The following is a 26,909-nucleotide window of genomic DNA, read 5'->3' on the forward strand; positions in this document are numbered from 1 at the left end:
CACCCTCCCTTGCCGGGCTTCACTCCGGCCCAGGGCCTGCTGGGCTCTAAGACAGACATGGCCAGGGCAGACTGGCTGGGTGTACGGGGACCCCCACCAGCCACTTCCCTGATGTCCTCAGGGCTTCGCATGTGAGAGGCCACCAGATTGTCCCATTCCAGCTCTCATGGGCCTTAACAAGTCACATTTACAATTTTGCTTTGATATTTTTCATTCATAAGTCACACAAAATTGAAAAACAAAGTGCCTCAAGCCAGAGGAGGTCTAAATAATCTTTTCCATGATGCTCAGAGCCCCCGTGGAGTCTGAGAATCAGTTTGACACTATTAACATGAGTGTTACAGAAATATTTTCACGTGCTTGCCAACTATATCCTGCATGTCCCCCTCGTACACATGTGTGTGCCCGGCCCCTCCAGTCCCAGTCCAAGGCTCACCTGCGGCCACCAGCCCGGGACGTCTAGGGCTGAGGCTACTCACAACTGCACTGGGTGGCAGGCTGCAAAATGCCACCCCTGTGTCTCCACCGCAGGGCGGGTGGCACAGACGTGGGGCAGGGTGGCTGACGCAGACTCTGAAGCTGGCCACAGCGACTACAGGGTCAGCTTAGCTGACTGAGAAGGGAAGGCTCCATCTCCAGACTGAGGGACAGGTGGACAGCCCCCTCCTCAAAGGCTCACCATCATCTAAAGGGCATGGTCCTCACGGACAAGGTCCACACCTGTCACCGGGGCAGCGCATGAGCACGCTGTTCCATCCTTTTCTGCACCCAGACTCTCAGGGCAGCAACCCTGCAGAAACAGTGTTCCCCAAACATGGGGCATCGCTGAGCACAGGGACATGCACCCCCGAGCCCTGTGGGAGGGAGCCAGGCCACCCCGGGCACCGCTGCTCAGAGGAAGCTGGCACAGGGACGCGTGTTAACCACAGGTGGCCAGAGCGCTCACCCCTCCCTTGTCATCAAGAGGACCTAAGCAAAGAACTGATGGTTCCAGGCCCCATTTGCAGGTAAAAGACGGTAATGAGATCCACCTCATGGGAGCATCCTAAGGACCGGATGGGGTCACACCTGCAGAACACTGCCCAGGCCAACCCACATCCCCCAGCACAACCATGGCCACAGCCACGACCATACTGCCACCGTCACTGCCGTCCCCTCTACCACCATCACCCCCGTCACCTCCACCACAATGACATCACACCATTCCTACCATCACTACCACCACCACGATCAACACTATCCCCTCTCCCATTGCTATCACCATCATCACCACCATCACCATCACCTTCATCCCCACTACCATACCCATCACCACCATCACCATCACCTTCATCCCCACTACCATACCCATCATCACCATCACCATCACCTTCATCCCCACTACCATACCCATCATCACCATCACCATCACCTTCATCCCCACTACCATACCCATCATCACCATCACCATCACCTTCATCCCCACTACCATACCCATCATCACCATCACCATCACCTTCATCCCCACTACCATACCCATCATCACCATCACCATCACCTTCATCCCCACTACCATACCCATCATCACCATCACCATCACCTTCATCCCCACTACCATACCCATCATCACCATCACCATCACCTTCATCCCCACTACCATACCCATCATCACCATCACCATCACCTTCATCCCCACTACCATACCCATCATCACCATCACCATCACCTTCATCCCCACTACCATACCCATCATCACCATCACCATCACCTTCATCCCCACTACCATACCCATCATCACCATCACCATCACCTTCATCCCCACTACCATACCCATCATCACCATCACCATCACCTTCATCCCCACTACCATACCCATCATCACCATCACCATCACCTTCATCCTCACTACCATACCCATCACCACCATCACCATCCCCTTCAACCTCACTACCATACCCATCACCACCATCACCATCACCTTCATCCTCACTACCATACCCATCATCACCATCATCATCACCATCATCACATTCACCACCATCACCATCAGCAGCATACCCACCATAGCGAACGTCACTGTCACCTTCACCACCATCTCCACCATCATCAGTATCGTCACATTCACCATCACCACCATCATCACCATCCCACCACCGTACCCACCACCATCTTCACCACCATCATCAGTATCGTCACATTCACCATCACCACCATCACCATTACCACCACCGCACCCACCACCACCTTCACCACCATCTCCACCACCATCATCACCATCATCATCCTCACTACCACACCCATCACCATCACCATCATCCTCACCACCATACACGGGGGCACATGTGCTACAGGCCCACACCCAGTCCCACGAACAGGGCGTTACCCGCCTGGCCCCTGGGCTATCTCCTCTAGGTGTCCCCAAAATGAGGGAAAAGTGGGGCACACAGATCCCGAGCTGACTGTCCAAGGTCATGGAGGCTGTTTCTCTCGAGGCACCAAAGGGCAGACTGAGCAAGTCCTGCCCCAGAGGCACGTGGCCATGGCAGGGCCATACCCGCTCTGGGAGCTCTTCTCCCTGCCCCCCAGGTGGTCCCCTCCCTCCCCCACAACTGCACCCAGCAAACAGAGCAGCAGCAAGGCAGGGGTGATGATGAAAATGCTGATGAGAATTATAACTACAATAATAATAAACAACGACCCCCCAGGTGTGGTCAGGAGCTGACAGCTCGCGGCACAGCATGTGTGATCTCCCTGAAGGGTGACAGGCTGGCAATGCTGGCACAAGCTGCGGGCCCTGCAGGAAGGGCTTCCCAGGCTTCCCCTCCTTTCATCCAGACCACAGGCCTCACATCCCCATGTTCTAGATGAGGAAGCTGAGCTCAGGCTGCCCAAGGCCATAGGAATGGCAAGTGGAGGGCCAGGGCTCGACTGTAGTGGCCCCCAGCACCCCCCTGGCCTCCGTGCTAAGGAGGAAGCCCCACTCTCGCGGCAGGACCCCCAGCCCATCAGCCAGCAGTGGCAGCTCCCAGGCTCAGGCTCGGCCACGTGCCCCTTCTGCAGGGACACCCTGCCCCCCCGGAAGGCACTGACCTCCACCTTCTGCCGCCCACACGACACTGCCCGCTCCAGATGCCCTCCTTCCTGTGACTCTCCAGCGCTGCGGGTCCCCTCCCAGAGCCCCGTGGTGCCCGTCCCCTCGAGACCCTCCGATCAGAACGTCCACTGCAAGCCTGGCATGACCCACGGACGGGGCCAGCTGGGAGTCGGGCCTGATGCTCACGGTTTCCACAGGACAAACTCAGAGCCCGCTCGGGCCAGGCAGCAGGAGGGGCCGGCTCCCACAGCCAGCCTGACTCTGTGGGGTCTCCCTGGACCCCTTCTCGCTGGGTCCCCTGGGTGAGGAACCTTCTGCAGCTGCTTGCCAGCAACTTCCCTCAACACGGATCATTGAGCTAGGTCGCTGGCACCAGCCCAGCCTGCTCCCAGCCACCTGTGTGAGGCAGCGGGCCAGGCCCACACGTGCCCCCCTGGCCCGGCCTTCCTGGACCAGAACCAGAGATGAAACGCACCTCCCTGTTCTACCTGCAGTGGCCTCAGGGGACCAGTTGGTCGCCCATCCACTCCAGGAGCTGCACCCAGGGCTGCCCCGACCACCTCTCCAGCCGGGAAGAGTGACCCTGTCACCTCCTCAGCACAACCCAGCAGCCCACGCAAAGGCCTGGATTGGAAACCAGCCAGCCATGCCCAGAGACCGACTTCTAAGCCCACATGCTCTGTGAGAACGCAGAGCATCCTTGTCCAGGCTGGTCTGGAAAAGGGGCTGAGTGGAAGCCCCGAAAAGATGCACCTGAGTCTTACCGAACCCCCAGAACCTGTATTCATGGGAGACCTCATCTGGAAATAAGGACCTCTGCAGATAGAGTGAAGTTAATGATCTCGAAATGAGAACATCCTAGATCAGGGTGGGCCCTAAACCCAATGACAAGTATCCTTACAGGAGCCACAGGGAGGAGACACTGGGAGCAGAGGAGAGGCTGAGTGACGATGGAGGCAGGGGGTGGGGCGATGCGGCCACAAGCCAAGGAACACCTGGGCCACTAGGAGCCAGAAGAGGCAGGAAGGATCCTCCCAAGGGACTGTGGCCCTGTGACACCTGGATGTTGGAATTGTGGCCTCCAGAACTGGGAGAAACTAAATCTCTGTTGTTTTCCACCAAGCCATGATCATGTGTTGCAGCAGTGACTAGACGTGAGCCCCTGAGCCTATGTCCTCCCATGCTGCGTCCCCAGGTCCAGCCCGGGGGAGCCCTCAACAAGCAGGGGAGTGACGGGGGCTTCTAGAAGGATCTGGAGGCTCAGAGGGCCCGGCCTGGATTCTAGAGTGGGGACACGGACCTGGGCCTCTGACGCCTTCACCAGCTGCAGGAAGGCGGTTCCCACGCACAGAGGAGTCCCGGACCCGCCCAGTGGGTAAGAAAGTGCCCCCTCAGCAAACGCCCCATTCCCGCCCTGCAGAGCGAAATTCCAGGAAAGAACGTGTCAGTGGAAAAGCCAGGCCCCTGGAAAAAGAGAATCAGGGATTAGGTAAAGCACTTGCTGTTTTTCACAGGCTGAAACGAGGGCAGATAGACGGAGACCATCGGCCGCCGGGTAGGACGCCATCGCTTTTCCCGCCGGCACCCAGGGGTTTGCAGGGAAAGCGCGAGTTTACAGTCTGTTTGGTCTTGTTGCCCCTTGAAACATTCAACGGCTTAAAAGCACATTTGGCTCCGGGCCCAGAATTGGCTGACTGTCCCCAGGGAAGCCTCGTCCTCCTCCACGGCCCCCCTTCCTGTCACGGCTCTCCCAAACAGGGGATCCTTCCAGCATGGCGCCCCACGGCAGAGGCCCTCCTGCGGCCAGGCACCCAGGCCCTGGCTGCCCCCAGTCCCCTGCCTAGTCCACCCCAGACCCTCCTCCGGGAATGCTGGCACTGTACGGGGAGCTCAGAGTCCGCCGGGGCAGTGGCCAGGCAGCCCACGCTCCACCCGCAGCCGTGGGAGGATGCTGGGACAGAGTCCCCATCACGCACGAGAAGGACAGTCCTGGGAGCCTCAGCCCTTGAAACAGCTTGTTCCAGCTCCTCCTAGAAGGTTCCAGGGCTTCACAGACCTCATGGGCCAGAGGACTCAGGTGTTCTTGGGGCCTGTGCAGGGGTCCGGAGACAGAGCGCCAGAGGCCCGGGGCAAGGCCAGGCACCGTGGCACCACTGGGGCAGCCCCGGTCCAATGTCCTGTCTGGCCTCTGGCTGCCGGGATCCCACCCAGCTGGAGAAGGTCCTACTCGGCTGCCGTTTCGCTAGGTGACCTTCAGCAAGCCCCTCAGCCTCCCTGGTGCTGGCTTCCTGAGCTGCGAGGAGGGGCGAGATCCCCTCTTGCTGGGCACTGTGGGGGCCGGTGGAGGCAGAGGGGGAGGGCCACTGTCACGAGGCTGCCTTGCCTCTTGCCTGGCTACGTCTGGCCACTGAAAGAAACTGTCACACCCGCCCTGTGCCAAGGGCCAAGCACTCTATCTGGCCTTCGTGTCTGTTTCCGAAAACACAAAGCTGGTTCCTGACTAAGCCCTGGATTGAAAGGAGACTTCCCTGCACGGGTGGCCCTGGCTCCCCTGCCCTGCCCCTCCCTGCACGGTGGCGGCTGTGGGCGTGGAGATTTTCTTGCCCATGGTTGTTCATGGCCTGTGGGAGAGCTCACCCAGCCCAGGCCCGAGCGCTGCTGGTCGGGTTCACGCTGGAAAACTGTCCACGTGCCACGGTGAGAGCGCGAGAGCGGGCCAAAACCGCCTGCTTTGCCCAGATTCTCCCGCCAGCGAGAGGCACACGTGGCACCGGGTCCCCGTCCGCGCGACCCCTGAGCCGGCTTTGAGCACCTGCTCCCCAGGAGAGCACGGAGGCCGCGTCCTGCCCGGCCGAGGACGGCCCCGGCGTCCCGCGGTTCATTCCAGTCTCTGGGCAAGTCCCGTCAGAAGCGTGCCCGGAGGGTGTGTCTGGATCCCTGGCACTTTGGCAGTGCCGGCAGGCCCCACGCGCCCGCCCCGCCCTGCTGAACCCCAGGCTGCCGCTTGCTGGAAACCTGAGCCGCGGGCGCCGGGCCTGGCGGAGCCCCACCCACCCCTCCTCCTCCGCGGGGGCCCACCCGTGTCCACACAGCAGCGGCTGCTTTGGTCTTTCCCGGGCCGTCGGCATTGGCCACTGGCCCTGCCGCTCCACCCCCCTCCCCGCTGGACCAGCACCCGCAGCGCAGCTACCTGTCACCAGGTGCCGGTCACTGGGAGGCGGCCAGCCGGCGCTTTGCCGCATTCAACCTCGCGAAATTTTGCCACAGCTCCATGATGTGCCCACGTTCACGATCCCATTTTATAGACGGAAAAGTCAGGGTGCAGAAGTCGCTGGGCAGCTTGCCCCAGGCCCAAATCCAACGCGTGACAGAGCTCAGCGTCCAGCCCAGGTTGTGCTGACCTCGGCCGTAGTGACGCCGCGCGGTGCCCACTGCGATGTTCCGGAAGCTGAGACTGGAGTTTCATCCTCCGCACGTGTACAGTCACAGGGGGAACGGCCGCCCCGTCCCCGCTAGCAGACGTCGCTACCGTTACCGCACAAGTGGAATAAGCACACGTATGTCTCCACCGCGTGCCCGCAGCAGGGCCCCAAGACTGAGCCAACGCCATGTCCTGTCCAGTGGCCCCTGAGTCACCAACAAGACACACAGCCCCAAGGACCCTGCCTCAGAAATGACACAGGGAGGGCCGGACGCAGGGAGGGCATCCTACGCCGCCGCGCGTGCCAGAGGCTCCAGGGAGCTACGCCGGCTCTCAGGCATTCCAGGAGGAACTGCCGCCCTGCCCTGCCCTGCCCTGTCCTGCCCTGTCCTGCCCTGTCCTGCCCTGTCCCGTCTCTGGGGCCCTGGTGGAGGAAACCTGGGAGCCAGCATTGCCCTCGGAAACCATCCAGCCCTGTGGTTTTCAAACCCACTGAGCCCCACAGCCCTTGGTGCAGCCCGCATCTGCAAAGCCCAATTTGTGTAAAAGGAAAAGAAGCCCAGCAGGGGGTCCTGGCTGCCCCCAACCCAAGCTGAGGGCGCATCAGTCCCTGAAGTGCTCTTGGGACACAGTCTCCGGACCCTGCACGGACCACTGTCCCGGCTCCCCAGGAGGCAGAGCCCTGGAACCCGACTCTTGGAGGCCCCACATGACTCCGTGGCCCTCCCCTGGGCAGCAGGGATCACCGGTCACCTGCGTCCTGGCGGTGGGACAGGGTGCTCCCACACTGCCTCAGGCTGAGCCCCAGGCCACGAAGGCTCCATGGCTGGAGTGGAGGCCCCAGAGCCCACTCTGCCCGGCCCCCGGACCCCAGGCTCTGAGGCAGCCCCCAGGAAGCAGGGCTCTGGCTGGACACCGCTGGAGGCTGCTGGGTCAGGGCACTCCAGGGTGGGTCGGCAGGGGTCTTCCTGGTGCAACACGCAGTGGCCAGCTCCGCCCCCCAAGTCCCCCGAGCATGACCACCCCCTTCCGAGCACGGCCTCCAAGGCGGGAAAGTGGAAGTCGCGCTTCCACAGGCCTCAGGGCAAGGCTGGCCAGAGCCCCGTGTCCTCCCCACGCTGACACCAGAAGGCACACGTCAGGCCCCTGGGACAAGGGTGGCCACTGCCATCCCCCACGTGGCCTGCAGACGGTGGCAGGTCTGGCCCCTCCATTTCTACAGGCCACACACACCCCTTGGGACAGCGGCAGAGGCTTCCGCCCAGCAGACACCGCGACCACGTCAGAACACCAGCCCGTCCCCGACAGAGTAGACGGGCCTCGGGGCAGCGCGGGGCACGGGCACCTCTCACCTCGAACACCTCCTCGTCCAGAATGCGGGTGCCGAACACGATGATGCCGTTCACGTCTACCATGGGGTGGTCGCTGCGGTCGAGGAACTTGGTGCTCTTCTTCTTACAGTCGAGGATCAGGGTGACGTTTTTCTTGTGGACACTGAGAGCAATCCGGTGCCACCTGCAAGGAAAGGGACAGCCCCGGGGGTGAGGAGGGACTTGCGGTGCCGAATGCCAATCCCAGGGGCCTGCCCAGACCCCGAGAGACACAGGGGGAGCCCCGCTGCGGCACGGCCGGGTCTCTGGGCTCAGACGAGTCCGGGCACAGATCCCAGCAGCACATGCCATGGGGAGATCTGCTCAAACACCGAAAACCTTGGAATTCTCGTCCCCAGATGAGGACAGCTGTGCGAACCCTGTAAGCTCCTCGGGAAGCCCAAGTGTGAGGACGGGTGTGGGGCACTCAGCACAGGGTGGGCTCCCAGTGGCAGCCGGCACAGCCCTGGGGCAGCCGGCACAGCCCTAGGGCAGCCGGCACAGCCCTGGGGCAGCCGGCACGTCCCGGCATTGGCACGAGACTACAAGTCCTATGTCTGAACCCCGATGCAAACGGCAGAGAAGACGGTTTTCACGGGAACAGTGGAACCAGCGCATCTACAGGAAAGCCTTAACGAGGGACACAGGAGTCACAGCCTGTCAAAGACCTTGAGGTCTTCAAAGATTGTCACCCACGACCTCAGATGTGTTCGCCACGAACAAGGTGACTGTCACCCACCAGTGTCTGGGTGTGCACCCACCGGAGAATTCCGGCAAGACGTGCCTGTGTTTCTCCTCAGCACCCACTCCCGCGTCTAACGTGTGCATCGAGGGTGCCTTCAATCCTGCCCGCAACACGCTGGGCGTCACCACCTCCTACGTCCCTTCTGATGCAAAGCGGCCGCGTTTGACACGTTTAGTGCATTTTACACATGGGGAACAGAGACTCGGGGGGAGAAAAGACCCCCCACAGCCACGGGGATAAGCCAGGTCTCGGGGCTCCAGCTCCCCACCCTCTCCTCTTGGTGCCACCGCACCTGCCGTGACGCCCACATCCAACCAGCGGGCGTCAGCCTGCTCTCCCCTCCAGCAGGAGGACTGGGTTCCCCCCGTGCCACTTACTTGCCATCCGACAGGTTGATGCCCCTGAAGAGGGGGTAGTCCTCAGGCCCGGGCTTCCCCGTGTGGTCCTCGTAGAGGAAGACGGGAGAGCGCCCCATCTCCAGGCCGATCTGTTGGATGCCCTGCTCGTTGTAGATGGAGACCAGGAAGGCCTGGCTGCCTTTCTTGGCTTTCACAGTGGTTAGGATGGAGAAGTCCTCGGGAAACGCAGAGGCTGCAGCAGAGGACAGGGGTGAGGGCGCAGTCAGGAAGCCCCCACCCACGCCCAGCCACGCTCTCTGCAGGCAAACCAATTCGGGGACCTGGCAAGCTTTGCCACGCATGGCGTACACAGCCACCTGCTGCACATCTGCGCTTTGATCAAACTGTTCCTGCAGCCCTTTCCTACTGCCACTCGGCCAAGCCAGCCCCCTCCAAGGTCAATTCAAATGCAACTCCTCCGCGAAACCTGACTGGTCCTTCCAGCTGGGAGCCCTCGCACCCTGTTCTCAGTTCCTGCACCTCAGCACATCTGCACAGAAACCCCAGTTAGAACCTGCTAGACTGTGCGCGTCCTCTGGGCAGAGGCTGTTTCTGATGCCCGTGTGTATCCTCCACGCGCCCACCCATTCAGCATTCGCTGGAGGCAGGAGGGAGACCGGAGGGACGGGGAAGGCGGGAGGATGGGGGAAGGAAGGCAACAGCCGCGAGACCACAGCTAGAACCGCACTTTTTGGTATTTCCGGTCAACATGCAAAACACAGAAAAAGCAGAAATAAATCAAAAGACTGCAATCCAAATTTAAAATTAAAAAAAAAAAAATCCTAGTATGTTGACAGGAGGAAATGCCCCTCTAACATGGGCCGGGAACAGTCGGAGGTCACCAAAGGCAGAGCCCGCGCCACACGCTTGCCCTCGGTCCGCCGGCACGCCAGGAAACCTGGGCCCCTCCTCTGCGTCGCCCCGGGGGGTAAGGTCAGCCACGCGCGCTGCGTGTGACCTGCAGTCCTGCCAGGCGCCGGGCGCTGGCACACGGCCGTGCGGCCACTCGGAGCGCGGTCGGTGTCGAAGCGCCCAGCCAAGTCAGTGCTTCTGAGAGCGGCCAGAGCAGGGGCCCCGGCAAGGTGGCAACACGGGCACACTGAAAGGGCAGGGACCTGCTGCCGGGGCCGCCTTACACTCGCCCACCCTCCGGAGGGCTTGAAGGACCTGAAGACGACGAGAATCCACCCCCAGAGCCACCCTCTGGGTCAACCAGACGGCCCAGGAGGCCCCCGCCCCCTGCCAGCGGCAGAGCAGGGCTGGGCGCAGTGGCGCACGCAGCTATCCGAGGGCGCCCTCTGCTGACGGAATCGCGGTGCAGCGGGGCCGCGCGACTCGCCACCTCTGCTTCCCACCACGGGAGCCGGGGAGCAGACGCCCTGTTGGGAGAGGGGACAACAAAGACCCCCCCAACACCCAACAGCGTCCTAAGGCTCCCAGGAGGGCAGAGAAGGACACGGCCTGCCGCGGCCTCGGCACCCTCTGTGGGACACGGGGCAGAGAGCCAGGAGAGAGGGAGACCAGGCCCCAAAGCCCAGCCCAGACCTCTGTGTGAGACCTCAGGGCTGCGACCACAGCTGAGGAGCCATCATATGGGCGTCCCAACCCGCTCGCGGAGGTGCTGACCCCGAGGCCCAGGGCTCCCAGCTCAGGGTCAGGCACCCTGTGTGGACAAGCCGGATGCCTTGGTCTGTCTGCTGTGCTCAGAGCCATGATGCAGCTGTCCCCGCAGAGGCCTGGGTCACGGGTGGGCCTGGCTCAAGGTCCCCATCCCCCATGCTGAGGGACAGCTTCAAGTGGTGGGTGACAATGGTCAATGCAGCCGTCCAGGGAAAGGCAGGTGTCACCAAGGAGCCGGTACAGCTGTCCTCCACTGCTGGGCAGGAAGCCGTTGGGGAAGAGATTCATTGGGGTCACCATTGCCACACAGCCATCAGCTTCACACTGTCCCTCCAAGTGGGCGAGGAATCTGCGATGACAGCCTTAGCGGGTCCCTATGGGGGGGTACACCCACGGTGCACACCCACGGTGGAGACGCCGGCTGGCAAGGCCAGCGGCAGGGTCTCGGATGCCCCCATGGTCCTGAGTGAGTGGGCACCCACAGCCCAGGGCGGAGTCCCACCTGGAGCGGCACCCAGGTCCCCACCACACCCAGGTCCCCACCACACCCAGGTGGGCGGCGCAGCTGCTAGCCACTCCCTCGCTCTCACCGCAGAGGGTCACCTGGCTCCCGCCCCAGCCCAGGACGCCGCTGTGTCCGACAGTCACTGTCTTAACAGCGAAGGAAGGGAAAGGGGAGAGCTCATTTCCGCAGCTCGACACACCGCGAGGACCACCAACCGCCACGTCTCGCGGCTCATTACGATGCTGTTTCTCAAGTTCGAACATCACTACAGTAACAAATTTTCTCAGCTCACATAAAACTCAAAAGGATAAGTTATGTTTAACATAAATCTCTCTCCTGGCAAAATAACAATGGATTTATTGTCACCGAAAGATGGCCCACAGGCGTCACGACAGGAGCCGGGACGCCGCCGCGCTCTATGATCTACGTGGTCTGGGCGGCGCGGGAGGCGCAGGGCGGCCACCGAACACTCCGAATCTCGCTGCTCCCGGGAAAGCCGCAGCGGAGGGGTGGGCGCCGCGAGAGGCCCGGTTACCCCCTAACGGCATTCGCCCTGCTCCTCCGCCGAGGCCCTGCGGCAAGAGCAGTTTTAGGTATACAGGAGGAGCCTAATAAATGCGTCTGCCATGAAACTGAACCAAGGGCTATTGGGCATATTGACTGATCACTTGATTTGCTCATGTGATCAATCAGCACCTTCTGGTCCCCTGTGTGCCAGGCTCTAAGGAGACACAGTCAAGGACATACATATGGTCCCTGTCCTCAGGAAGTGACATTTCCACAATGGAGACAAAAACAATAATCAAATAAGTTGATCAAATAATTGCAAAGTGTGCGATGGGGGGAGATGAAGGACAGAGGCCAGAGGATACAGGGGACATGACATGATGTCGGGGTCTGGCTAACTCTGGCAGGGGGACAGGAACCTGGGAGGGGATGTCTCTGCCGGCCCCTGGTGGCACAACCCACAGTGCCAGGCTGAGGGGGACAGAGTGCCAGGGCCGAGGGCTCAGGATCTAAGGGGGCAAGGGGAGGACCACACAGGAGACTCCTCAGCTTCAGTGTCAGATTTGGGCCGGAGCTGTGTGAGGGGCCCTGGGGAGGAAGCTGTCACCCGGCAGCCCCAGTGGGGGGACGTGGTCCTGGTACCTCCAGTGTGGCCTCCAGGCGTCACTGCATTCACTGCGGTCAGAAAAAAGGTTCCAATGCCCTGCGCTAGTCCACCCCCCGGAGACACCTGGGAGCCAAGGTGGGGAGAAGAAAGGCCCTCTAATCCCAAACTGATTATCAGGTGCAGGCCACCCCCTAGCCAGGGGGGACCCTCACTTCCTACTGCACAGGGTCCCCAGGGCCAGGCCACCCCCTAGCCAGGGGGGACCCTCACTTCCTACTGCACAGGGTCCCCGGGGCCAGGCCACCTCCTAGCCAGGTGGAACCCTCACTTCCTACTGCACAGGGTCCCCAGGGCCAGGCCACCCCCTAGCCAGGTGAGACCCTCACTTCCTACTGCACAGGGTCCCCAGGGCCAGGCCACCTCCTAGCCAGGTGGAACCCTCACTTCCTACTGCACAGGGTCCCCGGGGCCAGGCCACCCCCTAGCCAGGTGGAACCCCTAGTTCCTACTGCACAGGTGACCAGGGCCAGGCCACCCCCTAGCCAGGTGGGACCCTCACTTCCTACTGCACAGGGTCCCCAGGGCCAGGCCACCTCCTAGCCAGGTGGAACCCTCACTTCCTACTGCACAGGGTCCCCGGGGCCAGGCCACCCCCTAGCCAGGTGGAACCCTCACTTCCTACTGCACAGGATCCCCAGGGCCAGGCCACCCCCTAGCCAGGTGGAACCCTCACTTCCTACTGCACAGTGTCCCCAGGGCCAGGCCACCCCCTAGCCAGGTGGAACCCTCACTTCCTACTGCACAGGGTCCCCAGGGCCAGGCCACCCCCTAGCCAGGTGGAACCCTCACTTCCTACTGCACAGGGTCCCCAGGGCCAGGCCACCCCCTAGCCAGGTGGGACCCTCACTTCCTACTGCACAGGGTCCCCAGGGCCGGGCCATCCCCTAGCCAGCTGGGACCCTCACTTCCTACTGCACAGGGTCCCCAGGGCCAGGCCACCCCCTAGCCAGGTGGGACCCTCACTTCCTACTGCACAGGGTCCCCAGGGCCAGGCCACCCCCTAGCCAGGTGGAACCCCTAGTTCCTACTGCACAGGGTCCCCAGGGCCAGGCCACCCCCTAGCCAGGTGAGACCCTCACTTCCTACTGCACAGGATCCCCAGGGCCAGGCCACCCCCTAGCCAGGTGGAACCCTCACTTCCTACTGCACAGGGTCCCCAGGGCCAGGCCATCCCCTAGCCAGGTGAGATCCTCACTTCCTACTGCACAGGATCCCCAGGGCCAGGCCACCCCCTAGCCAGGTGAGACCCTCACTTCCTACTGCACAGGGTCCCCAGGGCCAGGCTATCCCCTAGCCAGGTGGAACCCTCACTTCCTACTGCACAGGGTCCCCAGGGCCAGGCCACCCCCTAGCCAGGTGGGACCCTCACTTCCTACTGCACAGGGTCCCCAGGGCCAGGCCATCCCCTAGCCAGGTGAGACCCTCACTTCCTACTGCACAGGGTCCCCAGGGCCAGGCCACCCCCTAGCCAGGTGGAACCCTCACTTCCTACTGCACAGGGTCCCCAGGGCCAGGCCATCCCCTAGCCAGGTGGGACCCTCACTTCCTACTGCACAGGGTCCCCAGGGCCAGGCCATCCCCTAGCCAGGTGAGACCCTCACTTCCTACTGCACAGGGTCCCCAGGGCCAGGCCACCCCCTAGCCAGGTGAGACCCTCACTTCCTACTGCACAGGGTCCCCAGGGCCAGGCCACCCCCTAGCCAGGTGGGACCCTCACTTCCTACTGCACAGGGTCCCCAGGGCCAGGCCACCCCCTAGCCAGGTGAGACCCTCACTTCCTACTGCACAGGGTCCCCAGGGCCAGGCCACCCCCTAGCCAGGTGGGACCCTCAGTTCCTACTGCACAGGATCCCCAGGGCCAGGCCACCCCCTAGCCAGGTGGAACCCTCACTTCCTACTGCACAGGGTCCCCAGGGCCAGGCCACCCCCTAGCCAGGTGGAACCCTCACTTCCTACTGCACAGGGTCCCCAGGGCCAGGCCACCCCCTAGCCAGGTGAGATCCTCACTTCCTACTGCACAGGATCCCCAGGGCCAGGCCACCCCCTAGCCAGGTGAGACCCTCACTTCCTACTGCACAGGGTCCCCAGGGCCAGGCTATCCCCTAGCCAGGTGGAACCCTCACTTCCTACTGCACAGGGTCCCCAGGGCCAGGCCACCCCCTAGCCAGGTGGGACCCTCACTTCCTACTGCACAGGGTCCCCAGGGCCAGGCCATCCCCTAGCCAGGTGAGACCCTCACTTCCTACTGCACAGGGTCCCCAGGGCCAGGCCATCCCCTAGCCAGGTGGGACCCCTAGTTCCTACTGCACAGGTGACCAGGGGTAGGCCACCCCCTAGCCAGGTGGGACCCTCACATCCTACTGTCGGGAGATGGGTGACAACCGCTGCTCGGTCAGCAGATGCTGAGCTCACTGAAGGGGCCGCAGCCCAGGCCTGAGCACGTTGCCCTCGGCCCTTCCTGCATCTTCATCCCGTATCACCTGCCTGTGCAGCTGGCACCCTGTTCTCCCTTGTCCCTATGTCCCCTGGCCAGCCGCAGAGTGTCCTGTGGCCTAGAGTGGACAAGCTGGTTCCACCATCACCGATGGGGGGTCAGAGGGTGCAGTGAGGGGCAGGGGACCTTCTGGATGGAGGCAGATTTGGAGCCAGCCCTTGGTGAAGGGAGAGGCTGGGGTGAAACTGGTGTGGGCTCACAGGACGCCAATGGCAATTGCCCCACCGCAGCCTGGGATCCGAGCAGGAGGGCATGTGCAAGGCTGAGAGGGTGTGGACAGAGATGAGCAGAGAGAAGACGCAGGGGAGAGGCCCCAGGTCGCTGCGTGGAGCAGAGGGGCAGGCTGGGGTGCGGACCCGGGAAGGCAGCACTGGGTGGGCGGCCGTCACTGCTGCAGGTGTGGCCCTAGGGACAACGGCCTCCCCTGGTCGTCTTCCGAGGGGACCGCTCGGATCCTAGGTGATTATACCCAGGCGGCGCTGAGTTGACAGATGTAAGGAACACCCCACAGTTCCTGGGGTGGACAGGGGTCCCCCGAAGCACAGGCAGCCTGGGGCACACTCCAGAAGCGAGCAGGCCCCGGCCCTCCATGCTTTGCTGGCCACCCCAACGTCGCCCCTCTGTGCTCCGCCTTAGTCCTCACGGCCTGGTCCACGCGCATCAGGACCATCCGCTACCGACTGTTGGGAAAATCCGCGGCTTGGAGTCACGCCCCCTGGTCCAGCGGATCTCAGACCCAGATTACTGGGTCCAAGGAGACTCGAAAAGCTCTTGAATTAGGGAGAAATTTTAGCCTCTGTCCCGCCCCACGTGCAGGCAATGCTAAGGGCCTTAACCTCAGTTGCTCAGAGGGCGGCAGAGGGCGACTCCTTGGGAACTGCTGACGTGCGGAACCTTGACTCTCCTGGCCTGTCTGTGGCTGTACCCCGGTGCCCAGGTCACGGGGGACTCGCGCAGCCGCTGGGCACGGGAGTGGGTGGGGGCGGAGGTCAGGGCTGGGAGGGGGGCAGCCCATGTCCACGCGTTTGGCTACACATGCTGAGCAGTTTTCAAACAGATAAATCTGAAACAGCCGTCCACATCCCACCGCCGAGGGAGCGTCTCAGGCAGCCAGGCAGGAGGGATCAGAGCAGGGAAGAGGACGGTGGCCCACGTGCTCAGAGGGTCGGGACAGAAAGGAGCAGACCTCGGTGGGGTCACCAGGTCTGAAGCAGCGAGGTCACAGTCCCGTGTCCGTAACACTGTCCCCTGAACGTCCTTCCCGGCCCAGCACTGGGGACCTGCGTGAGGGACTCCACGGAAATCCCTGCTCAGCCCGTTCCAGAGCCTCCGCTCGGCCACCTGCCACCAATGAGGCGACCGCACGTCCTGACCGTTCTGCTGTATCAGCTGATTATTGCCAGCGGGCCCCGCAGGCGCACGCTGAACACTTCTGAGGACTCAGGAAACAACACGGGCTTGAAAAAAATTCCCAACGTGCCACTCAGCAGTTTGTCCTAGATCTCCAGCAATCACCCTGATTCCTGAGAGCCTGCGCTATCTCTTGCCACAAGACGGCCCAGCAGGGAGGAGACGACACGGACACAAACGCCAGCAAGGTTCTTGCCGGAGCCCCAGAAGTAGGTGTTGGGTAAGACCAAGCAAACTGGCGAGAGACGCCTCCGAGGGTCAGGTGACCCCTTTCCACGGTGCGCCCCGGCAGGGCCACAGCTGGCGTTCGAGCCACGCCTTAGCCGTCAGCTCTCTCGAGCCCTTCCCTGGAACCAGGCTCTAGCTCAGGAATCCTAAGCCTGGGGCGGGGGCAGAAAATCGTGCAACTTCCAGGCCCAGATGCAAGGGAGGGTTCACTGCACGATTCCAAAGGATGCAGTCTCTCCAGAAGGTTCAGAATCGCACCTCCAGATGCAAGAAAAAACCTAGTCCCTGCAGGTCTTTGTAAGGAGAGGTCCTCCTTCCTTGGACGTTCTAAGGCCGGTGTCCCCAGCCCAGGGCAACTCTGGCTCCCGAAGGTGGCCCTTTCCAAGACCTGAGGCTGCGGAGCTGCACGGCAGGGGCTTGGCCCTGAGTTGTATCGTCCAGCCAAAATGACACCCTTGAAAAGAGCTGGCCCTGGTGTCACAGACAACCTGAGAGTCGCAATGTTTGCAAAGGAAGGCTGAGAAGACAGTCCGGGACGAGCGCGCAGAGCAGGAGGGTCAGAGGAGGCAACAGCACAGCCACCAAGGAGGGTGGCCGTCAGGGCCCCAGCGGGGACACGTGATCAACAGAGACCCCATTACTCATTAAAAACTGCCCTAGCTCTGGCTTCAATGTTGAGGTCACACCCAGGTCACCAAAAAGATGGTGCACTCTCTTCTAACAATTAAAAAACACCTCATAGAGAGAATTCCTCTGCCCAAGGTCCCTGGTCCCTGTCTCGTCTGAATCAGAAAGAGGAGCTTGTTTTAGGCCAAGCCCCAGCACCTGCCGAGGCCAGGGGACAAGCTTGTCCCTCACTGTGTATGTGCCCAGATGAGCCCAGAGGGTCTAATTAACTCGAGTGGGGCTGGGGGGTGACACTGTGCCCCACGACCGGGTGACAGGGACAACCTGGACACTGCGTCTTACCCGCTAACATGGCTTTCTGCCCAGGTGTATAATTAAGAGCAGAGATCGGGCGCTTGGCAATTGATTCTCATTAAAAGGCTCTGCTCCCCTGCTGGGAGTCACGGTGTGTGATTCATGTGTCTCTTAGTGTCATTGCCCCCAATTAAGCCTCTATCTGGAAGTACTTCCTTTCCCGCGACCCCGAGGTCCCTCGTAACCTCGACCCGGGGAACCATCCATCTCCTTCCACACTTGGAGTCCCGGCGGCCCGGCTGCACCCGGAGACACACGTGCCGGAAGCGGAGGGTGCAGGGGCTTCACGCACCCCCCTTTGGAACTGGGTTTTCTCTACAGGGAAATCGACTGGAGTCACTCACGACAGGGGCTTCGTGCAAAACCCACCACAGAAACGTGCGTCCCTTACCTGGGTACAGCTGCTTGGTGGGCGCGCTGAGCTGCGCATCTTTGGTGACTCTGTAGGCAACGTCCGGGCCTTTGGAGGATCGCCGCGACGCACAGAAACCTGTGGTCTTCGTTATTCCGTCAGGCAAGTTGGGAAAATCTAGAACCTTCAGGAGATCTGCTGGCTGAGCTGAAATGACAGAGGAGGAGTGGGATCAGCCACAGACAGGAAAAGAGCACCCCAGGAGTGCCCCGGGAGCACCCCAGAGGGCTGAGATGACCCCAGCCAGCCGCTCGCCACCGCCCCACCCTGCACCGCCACACGTTTCTGGCGTCTGGAAGACACCGCGGCCCAGCGCAGCACCGGGAGCTGGGAGAGGCAGCGCCACGCCCGGGAGGAGGGTGGAAGGGCTCCGTACCCGTCCTGCAGGCAGCCACACGCCAGGAGCAAACCCCCCTGCCCACCGCCGCCTTCCTCATTTCACACCTGCTCCTTCACTCCCAAATCCTCAGGGGCAAGAGCCACCCAACCCCAGCCCCCCGATGTCCCCTCCCGGCAGCCACTTGCAGAAGCAGCGCCAGACACAAGCCGGAAGGCTGCGGAAGTTCCTGCTGGCAGGACCGTCTTTAAAGAGTGTGGCTGGCTGAGACAGGAGTGACTGACAGCTCGAGAACCTGCTGTGCCACCTCTAGAGTTTCATGGCCCGAGCTGTGGCCAAGGAGGACAACAGGAAATGTCACTGGCATATTTCCCCCTCGTTGTCCGATGAAAGTGTGATTTCCCCGTAGCGGTTCACAGCAAACGTTTAGCACACGTTTGCCCCAGACCTGCACCGACATCACTAAACAACGCGGAGCAGACAGCAAGGGAGAAGCAGGCCCTGCCTCCCTCCTGGAAGGTTCCTGGCCCTCGATCCAGGGGCCCCTCAGAGAAGGGCAGGGAGAAGCCGAACCCCCCAACCACCCGGAGCCCGGACATTCGCGGGCGAGCTCAAGAGTTACCCCCAGACACAGAAGTTGGCCTCCATCTGGCAGCACCTCCTCCCACACCACGAGGACCCCAGACCCGCGGCCACCACAAGGCACCTGCCCTGAACCTGGTCAGTTTCACGTGGAAAGTTCAGCTCATGTTACCACAAGCAAGAGGCTTCTGGGAGTCCAGGCATCACAGTGACAGAACAAGTGTGCCTGTGGCTGGGACGCCACCCTGGGGTAGGTAGGAGCCCACCGGCCAGTATCCAGCTGCCTATGGGTGTGGACGGGGCTGGCCATGCCCCTTCTGCCAGGCAATCAGAGCGTGACGCTACCTTGTCTCAGGTGATCGGCTGGGGACGGACACATGCCGGAGCCAGGCCAGTGGGGCTCCATCCTGGGGCTTTTTCCTTTAGGAAGGAGGGGCCCTCCCTGCTCTGCTGGCTCCAAACACAGAAGAGGAACCCGGAGCTGCGGGCAGCTGTCTCCCAGGGGTGGGGCTGCCTGTCTGAGGACGCAGAGAGAGACTCCCACCACACTGGTTGGGCAGCTGGATCAAGCTGTGCCTGAAGGTGGTTATCTACACAAACTAATATGTTCATTCTTATGCTCATGCCAATTTGGGTTAGGTTCCAACATCTGCCACTGAAACATGAGTGCCCATCCCTGGGTGCAGCAGGGTGAGGCAGTCCTGCCCCTAGAGCTGGGGCTCTCCTGAACTTTCAGCTCCGTGACTCCCTGGCTTCTTCACCAGGTGGGTGTTACTACACACCTGACGCTGGCTCAAGAGGAAACTCTCGCTTTTTCCTCAAGGGTGGGAGACCTGGAGGTGAGAGGGGACGGCCGGCGCAGTGCAACCCTGCAGTCAGCTGCACCTGGGCACCACCGCCGGGGACGGTGGGTGCCGGAGACAGCCAGGCAGCTCCACTGCCGGTCGGAGCAAGCCCCTAGCAAGAGCCCCACCCAGCCCGAGGACCTGTCCCCCCAGGAAGACAGGCCTGGGAGGGAGCAGGCATGGGGCACACTGCACGGGCCACACACACGCAGAGCTGGGCGAGGCTCTGAAGGAGACGGGGTGGGGCCAAAGCTACACTTCATCATGAAGCACCCCCGGTGCCCAGTTCCCAGAGTTGCGAGGTCCCCTGCCTTTGGGGTACCATCTCTACAACGTGGCTTTGCTGCTGTCCTCTGTCGACGTAATCCAGAAACCAGAACACGGAGGGCTGAGGACTTGCCACTTCGGCGTGGTGTGGGCAGCGTGGGGACCCAGGACACTTGGGTCCAGGCGTCCAGGCTGGCCTCCCCTAGTTTACAGAATCGCCGCCTCTCATGGCCCCTCCGATTTCCTGGGTGGTCTCCACTGCCACCAGGGCCCAGCCCACCCAGCACCGTCGGTCCCTCAGGCACCTGTGCCACCCCCCCTCGCTGCCCCCAAGCCCCCGCGGGGCCCTCGCCTTCCGCATCAGAAGCGACGCCGGGTGCAGGTGCCTGGTGAGGCTCCAGGGCACAGCCCAGGCCTGGACTCGGCCGTGGGAAGCGATGACCGCACCAGCTGCCGGCCACCTGCCGAGGATGACACAGCGCCCAGCCCTGGGTCCGCTCTCAGACCTGAGTCCAAGATGGGTGGTGGCCAGGGGAGGACATCAGGGATCCCGGCTGTGGCTTCCTGGCCTCGCATCATAACACACCCGTGATGCTCTTCCCAGACCGCTGGCTTGCGGGCCTGTTTTCTCCATTGCCGAACGCACAAAGCTGTTTTCCAGCAGGCTTCACGCGTGTGTTCTCAGACCTTTGTAGCAACAAGTTTAAAAGGCCACCAGACCTTTCCCAGGCCCAGTGCCACCCTCCTGCCGGCCAGGGGATTCCTCTGCCAGAGCTAAAAAAAAAAAATTAACTTTTGAAAAAGGTGTGGGGAGGCCTGAGAGGAGCCTGGCAGCGCAGGCTCCGTGCGACCTGCCTTCCCATCTCCCCCAGGACGAGACTCCGCCCGGCACGACATCCGGGAGCAGGTGGGTGTGGGTTTGAAGCCAGCGTCACCCGCTGCTAGGGAAGAGCTCGGCGGGTGAGGCCAGGGAGAGACGCTTCAGAGGACGCCGGCCCCCCGCGCGCAGTCCTGTGCTCTGTGGCTCAGCACACACGAGCCCTGCCCTCGTGCTCTTCCTCCTGGTGGCGATGGCGGGGCAGGAAAACATCCCCGGCGGTTCCAGCAGGACTCACTGTGCGTCCCCGGTGCTCAGGGCAGACGGAGACGGCACTGCCCGTGCGGGGCCCACACCCAGCGAGGGGCCCACCCTGCGATGCGAGGGTCCTGTGACGTGCCCGGAGGCCCCCAAGACCCCCCACCTGGTGCAAACAAGCCATCTGCAAAAGCTTCATGACACAAAAGTTGTGCTGCTTCCACGTAACCCTCGCCGTGACTGGCTGACGCTGCGGTAAGTCCCCAGAGAGCAGCAGGTGCCTGGCCCTGCCTTGGCCACCCAAGCCCTTCCCAGTCCCCCTACAAGCACCTTCCACTCCACACAGTTTGGACGCTAAAAACTACACGTCCCAGATGCCCTTGCAACAAGGATTTGGGACGCAAATTCGATTCTACCAATCAGGGAGCATCTGCTGCAGCTGGAAGGGTGAGAGGAAGGTGGCAGCCCCTCCTGCCCAGCCAGCAGGGCCACAGTGAGGCGCCAGCATGCAGAGGCAGTCCTGGCGTCCGGGCGGCATAGGTGCCAGGGCCTTGGGACCCATGAGTTCTTGCAGTCTGGGTGGCAGCCTCACTAAGGTGGTAGAATCCGGAATCCGAGGCCCGGCGTCAATGCCACCACCACCCCGCCAGCCTCGGGGAATGGAACGATCAGGAGGCGCCTTCCAAGCGCTGACCCCAGCGCCTCATCTCCCTGGCGGGGAGGGGACGCCTCGGGCAGAAAGGAGTCACAGCCAGAGAGTCCCACTGGGGCCGGCGGGGGTGATGTGGTTGACAGAGCTGCTTCCAGGTGGCAGCACCCACCCGGCCCGGAAACACGGGCACACACAGCAGCAGCAAAGGGGCGGAGCTGTCTGCGCCGGGCGGGACAGAGCCCCGCGGGCACGAGAGCTGGCACACGCCACACGCACGCGGCACAGCCGTGTTTGTTGAGTGAGCACGCCCACGGCTGCGTACATGACAGGCCAGGGGCGGGGAAAATGACAATGTTACTGCTGTTCTGCTTTTGTGAATCGAGCCTCACCTCACCTTGGCTCACGAGTTACGGTTGGCGTCTGGCCATGGGCTCCGCTCAAGCCTCAGCGAGCTGCGGGCAGAGGCGGCCCCCCAGCCCACCCACCCCCGTCCAGGAAGGCAGCGGGGCCCGAGGCCCTGAGACGGCCGTGCGGCTTGTGCATCAGACCTTTCCCTCTAATTCTATTCCTTTTGTCCCCTCAATAAGTGACACGCTGTTAAGCACTGGGGACGGCACAGACGCCTTTGAAGCTCAGACCACCCGTCTCTGCCAGACAACTGCTCGGCTAGTGTCCCCTCCACCCTAAGGTTAGGAATTGTGACCCGCCACACCCTGCTCCTTCTTGCCAGCAAACGCACCGGGGAGGCCCCTGGGCCACCGAATCCATACCGTGTCCTCGGATCCCACCAGGTCACTCATGACTGGCTTCCCCATGGGGGTGGCAACCCTTCCCTCACCCCCGTCCCAGTGCCCCCCCAAACTAGAGCAGGTGCCCCCAAAGCCAGAGCGGGTGTCCCCAAAGCCGGAGCGGGTGCCCCTGAAGCTGGAGCGGGTGCCCCTGAAGCTGGAGTGGGTGCCCCCAAAGCTGGAGCAGGTGCCCACTGCCACTACTTCACCATCAAGAAGCGCTTCTCAGAGCGCAGGCCCATCTGCCGGCCTGACCTCCGCACCCTGCCCCGGACCCCTGGCTCCCGCCAGCTCCTGCCCACAGGGAGGGGCCGGTACTCACAGCACCTTTACCTCAGGGACAGGTTATTTCCAAGCCCTCCCCGCAGTGGCTGGATCCAGCGGTCCCGGGCTCGGGGATCTCCGGGCAATGTGCCAGCCCCGTCTGGGTCTCTCTGCCCGACTTCACCTGCAGGGCCCCCGTCCACACACCCGCCACGGAGGCCAAAGGGAGCTGGGCTCTCAAGTCACACGCACATGGAGCACCCAGGATCCCGACTTCTGGGCAGTGCAGCTGGGGTAAGGCGAGGCACACGGCTCCAGTCCCTGGCACTCTGCTCTTGCCACACTCAGGCCCATGCTGGGGTGGCTCCAGCCCCCAGCCGGAACAGGGCAGCATTTCTGCCTGGCCCCTGAAGCCCCGGGGCCCATCCTCCCCAAGGCCACACCCGGCACTCAAAGCATCAAGGTCTCCAGACACCGAGGGCTAAATCCTGCCAATGTCTGGGGACTGCCACAGTGAAGCCAGTGCGAGGGACTCGATGGAATGAGCCAGCTCAGGGCGGGGTAGGGGGGTGGGGAAGATGGAGAGAGCCCATTGGGGGAGCTCTGGGGAGGACTGTGTAGGCTCCAAAGTCAACATTGTTATTGTTAAGAGAAAATTTAAGAGCCATCTACATAAGCACCAAGCTTTAAGTCTTTGAAGTTCTCGGGACAGCGCTGCCTAACCCATTCATCCTGAAAGAGGAAGTGAGGTGCAGAGGAGGGTGAGGCCAGGGCAGGGCCGGGGCTGGTGCCCTCCTCAGCCCCCAGCCCGCCCGGGTGGCGTCTCCAAGCCACAAGGGCAGGACGCAGCTGGCAGCCCCCCTGCTCTCCCCGAGACTGTGACTGCAACTGCTACACGCACATCTCTGCAGACTGCAAACCCCGGAGGGCAGGGGCCCAGCACAGCCCGGCAGACACACGCAGTAACTGCTAAGACGCCCTCAGTCTGTTTCGTGTTTGCAAAGGGCTCTCCGCTGTGCGGCCTGACCCGGACCCAGGACAGGCAGCTACGCCCACGGCTGTCCCTGTGAGTTCCCTTCCAACGCATCCCGGACGCGAAAGAGCAAAGGAGCCACAGCTCTTAACCGACAGGACTGAGGGACGGCCGGTGAGGGAGGGTCTGGCCCAGGGCTAAGGCCCCCCCGCCCCGACCGTGTGGCCTCATCAGTGAGGTCAGCTCAGCAGGTTGAAAACCAAACAGGCGCTTTGGAGGCTCCGACTGGCATTCTTCTCCAGTGACTAACCGATGGGGACGGGGTGGGGGCTGTGCCGAGGGCCTGGGGGCGCAGGCAGCGTGTCCCGGGAGCCTGGCAGGTGGCTTCCCGCTCCCGCTGCCCAGGGCTGCACTGCAGGGTGGAGACCGGAGCCCCAGCACCCACACAGTCAGGGCCGGCCGCCCAGCTCACTGCCACACTGGGAATCGGCCGCCCTGACCCACCGAAAACACCCATCAACTTCCAACTCCTCTGCCCGACATCAAGTCCTCACCTTCGCCCTGTGGCCCGGTGGGTTTGCCCGGAGGCCCCGGCTCTCAGTGGCCCATCCTCTCACCAGTGCCACATGGTGTCCCCTCCACCCTCTGTCCTGGTGCGTCAGAGCAGTGCCCCCTTGGGTTGTGCAGTGCACAGCATGAGCATCCTCTTCCAGCCCTAGGCCCTCTCTGGGCATGGCACAGAGGAGGGCAGCGGTGTGGAGCTGGACACTGGACTGGCACCTGGCTCTGCCCCTCCACAGCGCGGGCCCTGGTCCTCATCCTTGGCTGCGGGTCTTGGAGGTTCACAGGCAGGAACAGATGCAGGGACTTCCTGGCAGGAGCTGGCACCTGGAAGGGTCTTGCTGTCCCTAACCCCCACCCCGTCAGCCTTTGCTGAAGTGTCTCTGACCAACTGTGGGCTCGCCCGTCCCAGAGCCTTCAGGGCCTAAGCCAGGCCCACACTGGGACACCCACTCGCCCGGCCCACTGTCTTTCACGGGGCGAGGACACAGCCCATAAGCCCAGCTGGGGACCCTGTTTCAATCTTCACCCCTGATGGTGGCCCAGAGCAGGCCCTGTGGCACCCGCATGTTTGTCCATAACTTCCTGCTCACTGTTTCCATTTCTAAGAGCGAAGGACCCACCCAAACAGCCTCCTGGGGGATGCCTTCTCCTGACAAGAGCGTCACTGCCCGCACCACGCTGTTAGCATACGATGCTCTGTGTGAGTCACTCGTGCAAGTCACCCACCTGGCTGGCCCCGCTCCATCCCCGGGTGGGCTTGGCGTGGATCTCAGATCCCCCATACGTGAGCCCATGGCCCTGGGCAAAGGGGGTCTCATCACGGAGGCCCCCTCGCTGGGGCAGGGCTGGCGGGAGTCCGGTGGCTGCCGGGAGCGCGTGGGCAGCGCTGGCTCAGCCACCCAGCCTGAGATCTGACCACCAGACAACACCGGGCCACCTCCCCAGGCCCCCAGGCAGCGCCACAAAGCAGGAACAGGGTAGGGAGGGGCCGTGGGCTGCAGGCTGTGGCCCCAGGGACTGCTTTTCTGTGACCAGACAAGGAGGCCCAGAGACAAAAGCACAGTTTCAGCAGGGTCCTCGCTACCACACCACAGTATCATTTAAGGGTGACACGCTGTGAAGGGAGGCTCGGCATGGAGCGAGATTGACGGGACCTGAAAGCCTGAAGGCATCTGGGACAACAGAGGGCAGAGGCCACGTGACCCTGTCACAGATCCAATCACCGCCAGTGAGGACCAGCACGCAGGGCTCCACTGGGATTCTGCACAGACCCACGCCCCGCCCACCGGGCAGGGGAACACTGACCCCCCGACCCCTGTGCCTCTTTCCAGGCCTGGGAGTCCCCACCCCCAGGCAGCAGGCTCCGCCTTGGGAAAAGGCGGGCATTTCAGGGGTCACCCAGGTACAACCAGGCTGAGCTCCCAGCTCCCGCTCCGTGACCCAGGGCCCGGACCGCCTTCTCTTCCCGGCAAATGCCAATCCCATTTTGTCTGTGCCGCACTTGTCTGTGCCCTGGAGGGCGAGTCCTGTCGGGTCAGGCAGGGACGCAGCAGCTCCACAGCTAGCACCGCCCACACCCTGCCCCAAGGGATCTCTGAGGCAGGGCTGCACACACAGGGGCCGGAGGCCAGCGCAACGAGCCCGTCATGGGGGGCTGGCTGAGGCCTTGAGCACCCCATGTGCCTACAGGCCCTGGGCTTGTGCCCGAACACCTCGCCTCCCTCATTCACTACGGCAGCCCCCAGCGTCGGCCCCTGCGTCTGCAGATACGAAACTCAGACTGAGAGCGGGTAGGGAAGTCGCACAAGGTCCCACTGAGGTCCACACAGCCGTCTGTCTGGGCCCAAAGTCTTGGTTCTTCCCTCTACGCCATGGGGCAGACGCTGGGCAAACGCCGCTGAGATGCTGCACACGGACGGCTGGGGGCCTCCTTCCACGGGGGGGTCGTCGGGGGGCGCCGGGCAGTGACGAAGACAGGGAGGCTCACCCCGGGGACAAGCAGACGTGTCCTTGGCCAGATGTTCAGGACCTTGGGAGACCCTGCGTGGACAGAAGGACCCCAAGATCCGAGCCTCGGGGACGACAGGGAATCACAACCTCGGCAGATGGGACAGGGACAAGGCGGAGCGGCCTCTCCTGTCTAAATTTCTAAACATCAAGATGCCACACTGGGTGTCACTCGAGAAGGCAGCCTGGACACACAGGTGTCCCCCGTTCCTGCGTCTGCACACGGCGAGCTCGGCAAACCCTCATTAAAGGACTGAGGCCCCAGCACCCGAAGGAGAAACAAGAGCATGGGGACGGGCAGGGAAAGGACGGAAGGATGAGGTGGAAGGATGGGACAGAAGGATGGGGACAGACAACAGCGCCCAAAGGGAAGAGTGGTGAAGCACGGCTGCACAGACGGTGGGACAAGCGGGCGGGTGGATCGGTGTGTGCCTGAAGGAATCAGGAGCACCGTCATCCCGAACACCCAGGGGATAAACCTCAATTTCTCAGAGACTTGGGCACCAACACCCACCGACACTTCCCCGGCCTGGGAGGCCTCGCTCTCCCCCAGGACCAGTGAAGGGCCGCATCTTATCCCCATGGCAACTGCCTCCCAGGCAGAGGCACTCTGCACTCAGGCCCAGCACCTCCCAGGCCTGCCTGGAGGAACGGCAGATGCTCTGGGCAGTGCAGACGTGTGGGCCTCCCAAGGCCTCCCGGGGAGTGAGGCCACTCGGGACAG

At 62.5% G+C, this 26,909-nt stretch overlaps 1 protein-coding gene across 2 annotated transcripts in view; it reads right to left on the reverse strand.

Annotated features, from left to right (window-relative positions):
* COL5A1 (collagen type V alpha 1 chain) overlaps nucleotides 1-26,909 on the reverse strand; it is a 153,850-nt gene that overhangs the window by 95,337 nt on the left and 31,604 nt on the right. For both annotated transcript variants that reach the window (XM_069477046.1, XM_069477044.1), the window contains exons 2-4: nucleotides 17,811-17,978; nucleotides 8,987-9,200; nucleotides 7,847-8,009 (exon numbers count right to left, since the gene is read on the reverse strand). In XM_069477046.1, coding sequence (XP_069333147.1) covers nucleotides 7,847-8,009; nucleotides 8,987-9,200; nucleotides 17,811-17,978 — 545 coding nt within the window. The remainder of the gene's footprint in view (nucleotides 1-7,846; nucleotides 8,010-8,986; nucleotides 9,201-17,810; nucleotides 17,979-26,909) is intronic.

Source organism: Eulemur rufifrons, chromosome 7 (assembly GCF_041146395.1).
Source record: "Eulemur rufifrons isolate Redbay chromosome 7, OSU_ERuf_1, whole genome shotgun sequence".
In the NCBI taxonomy this organism is placed as follows: Eukaryota; Metazoa; Chordata; class Mammalia; order Primates; family Lemuridae; genus Eulemur; species Eulemur rufifrons.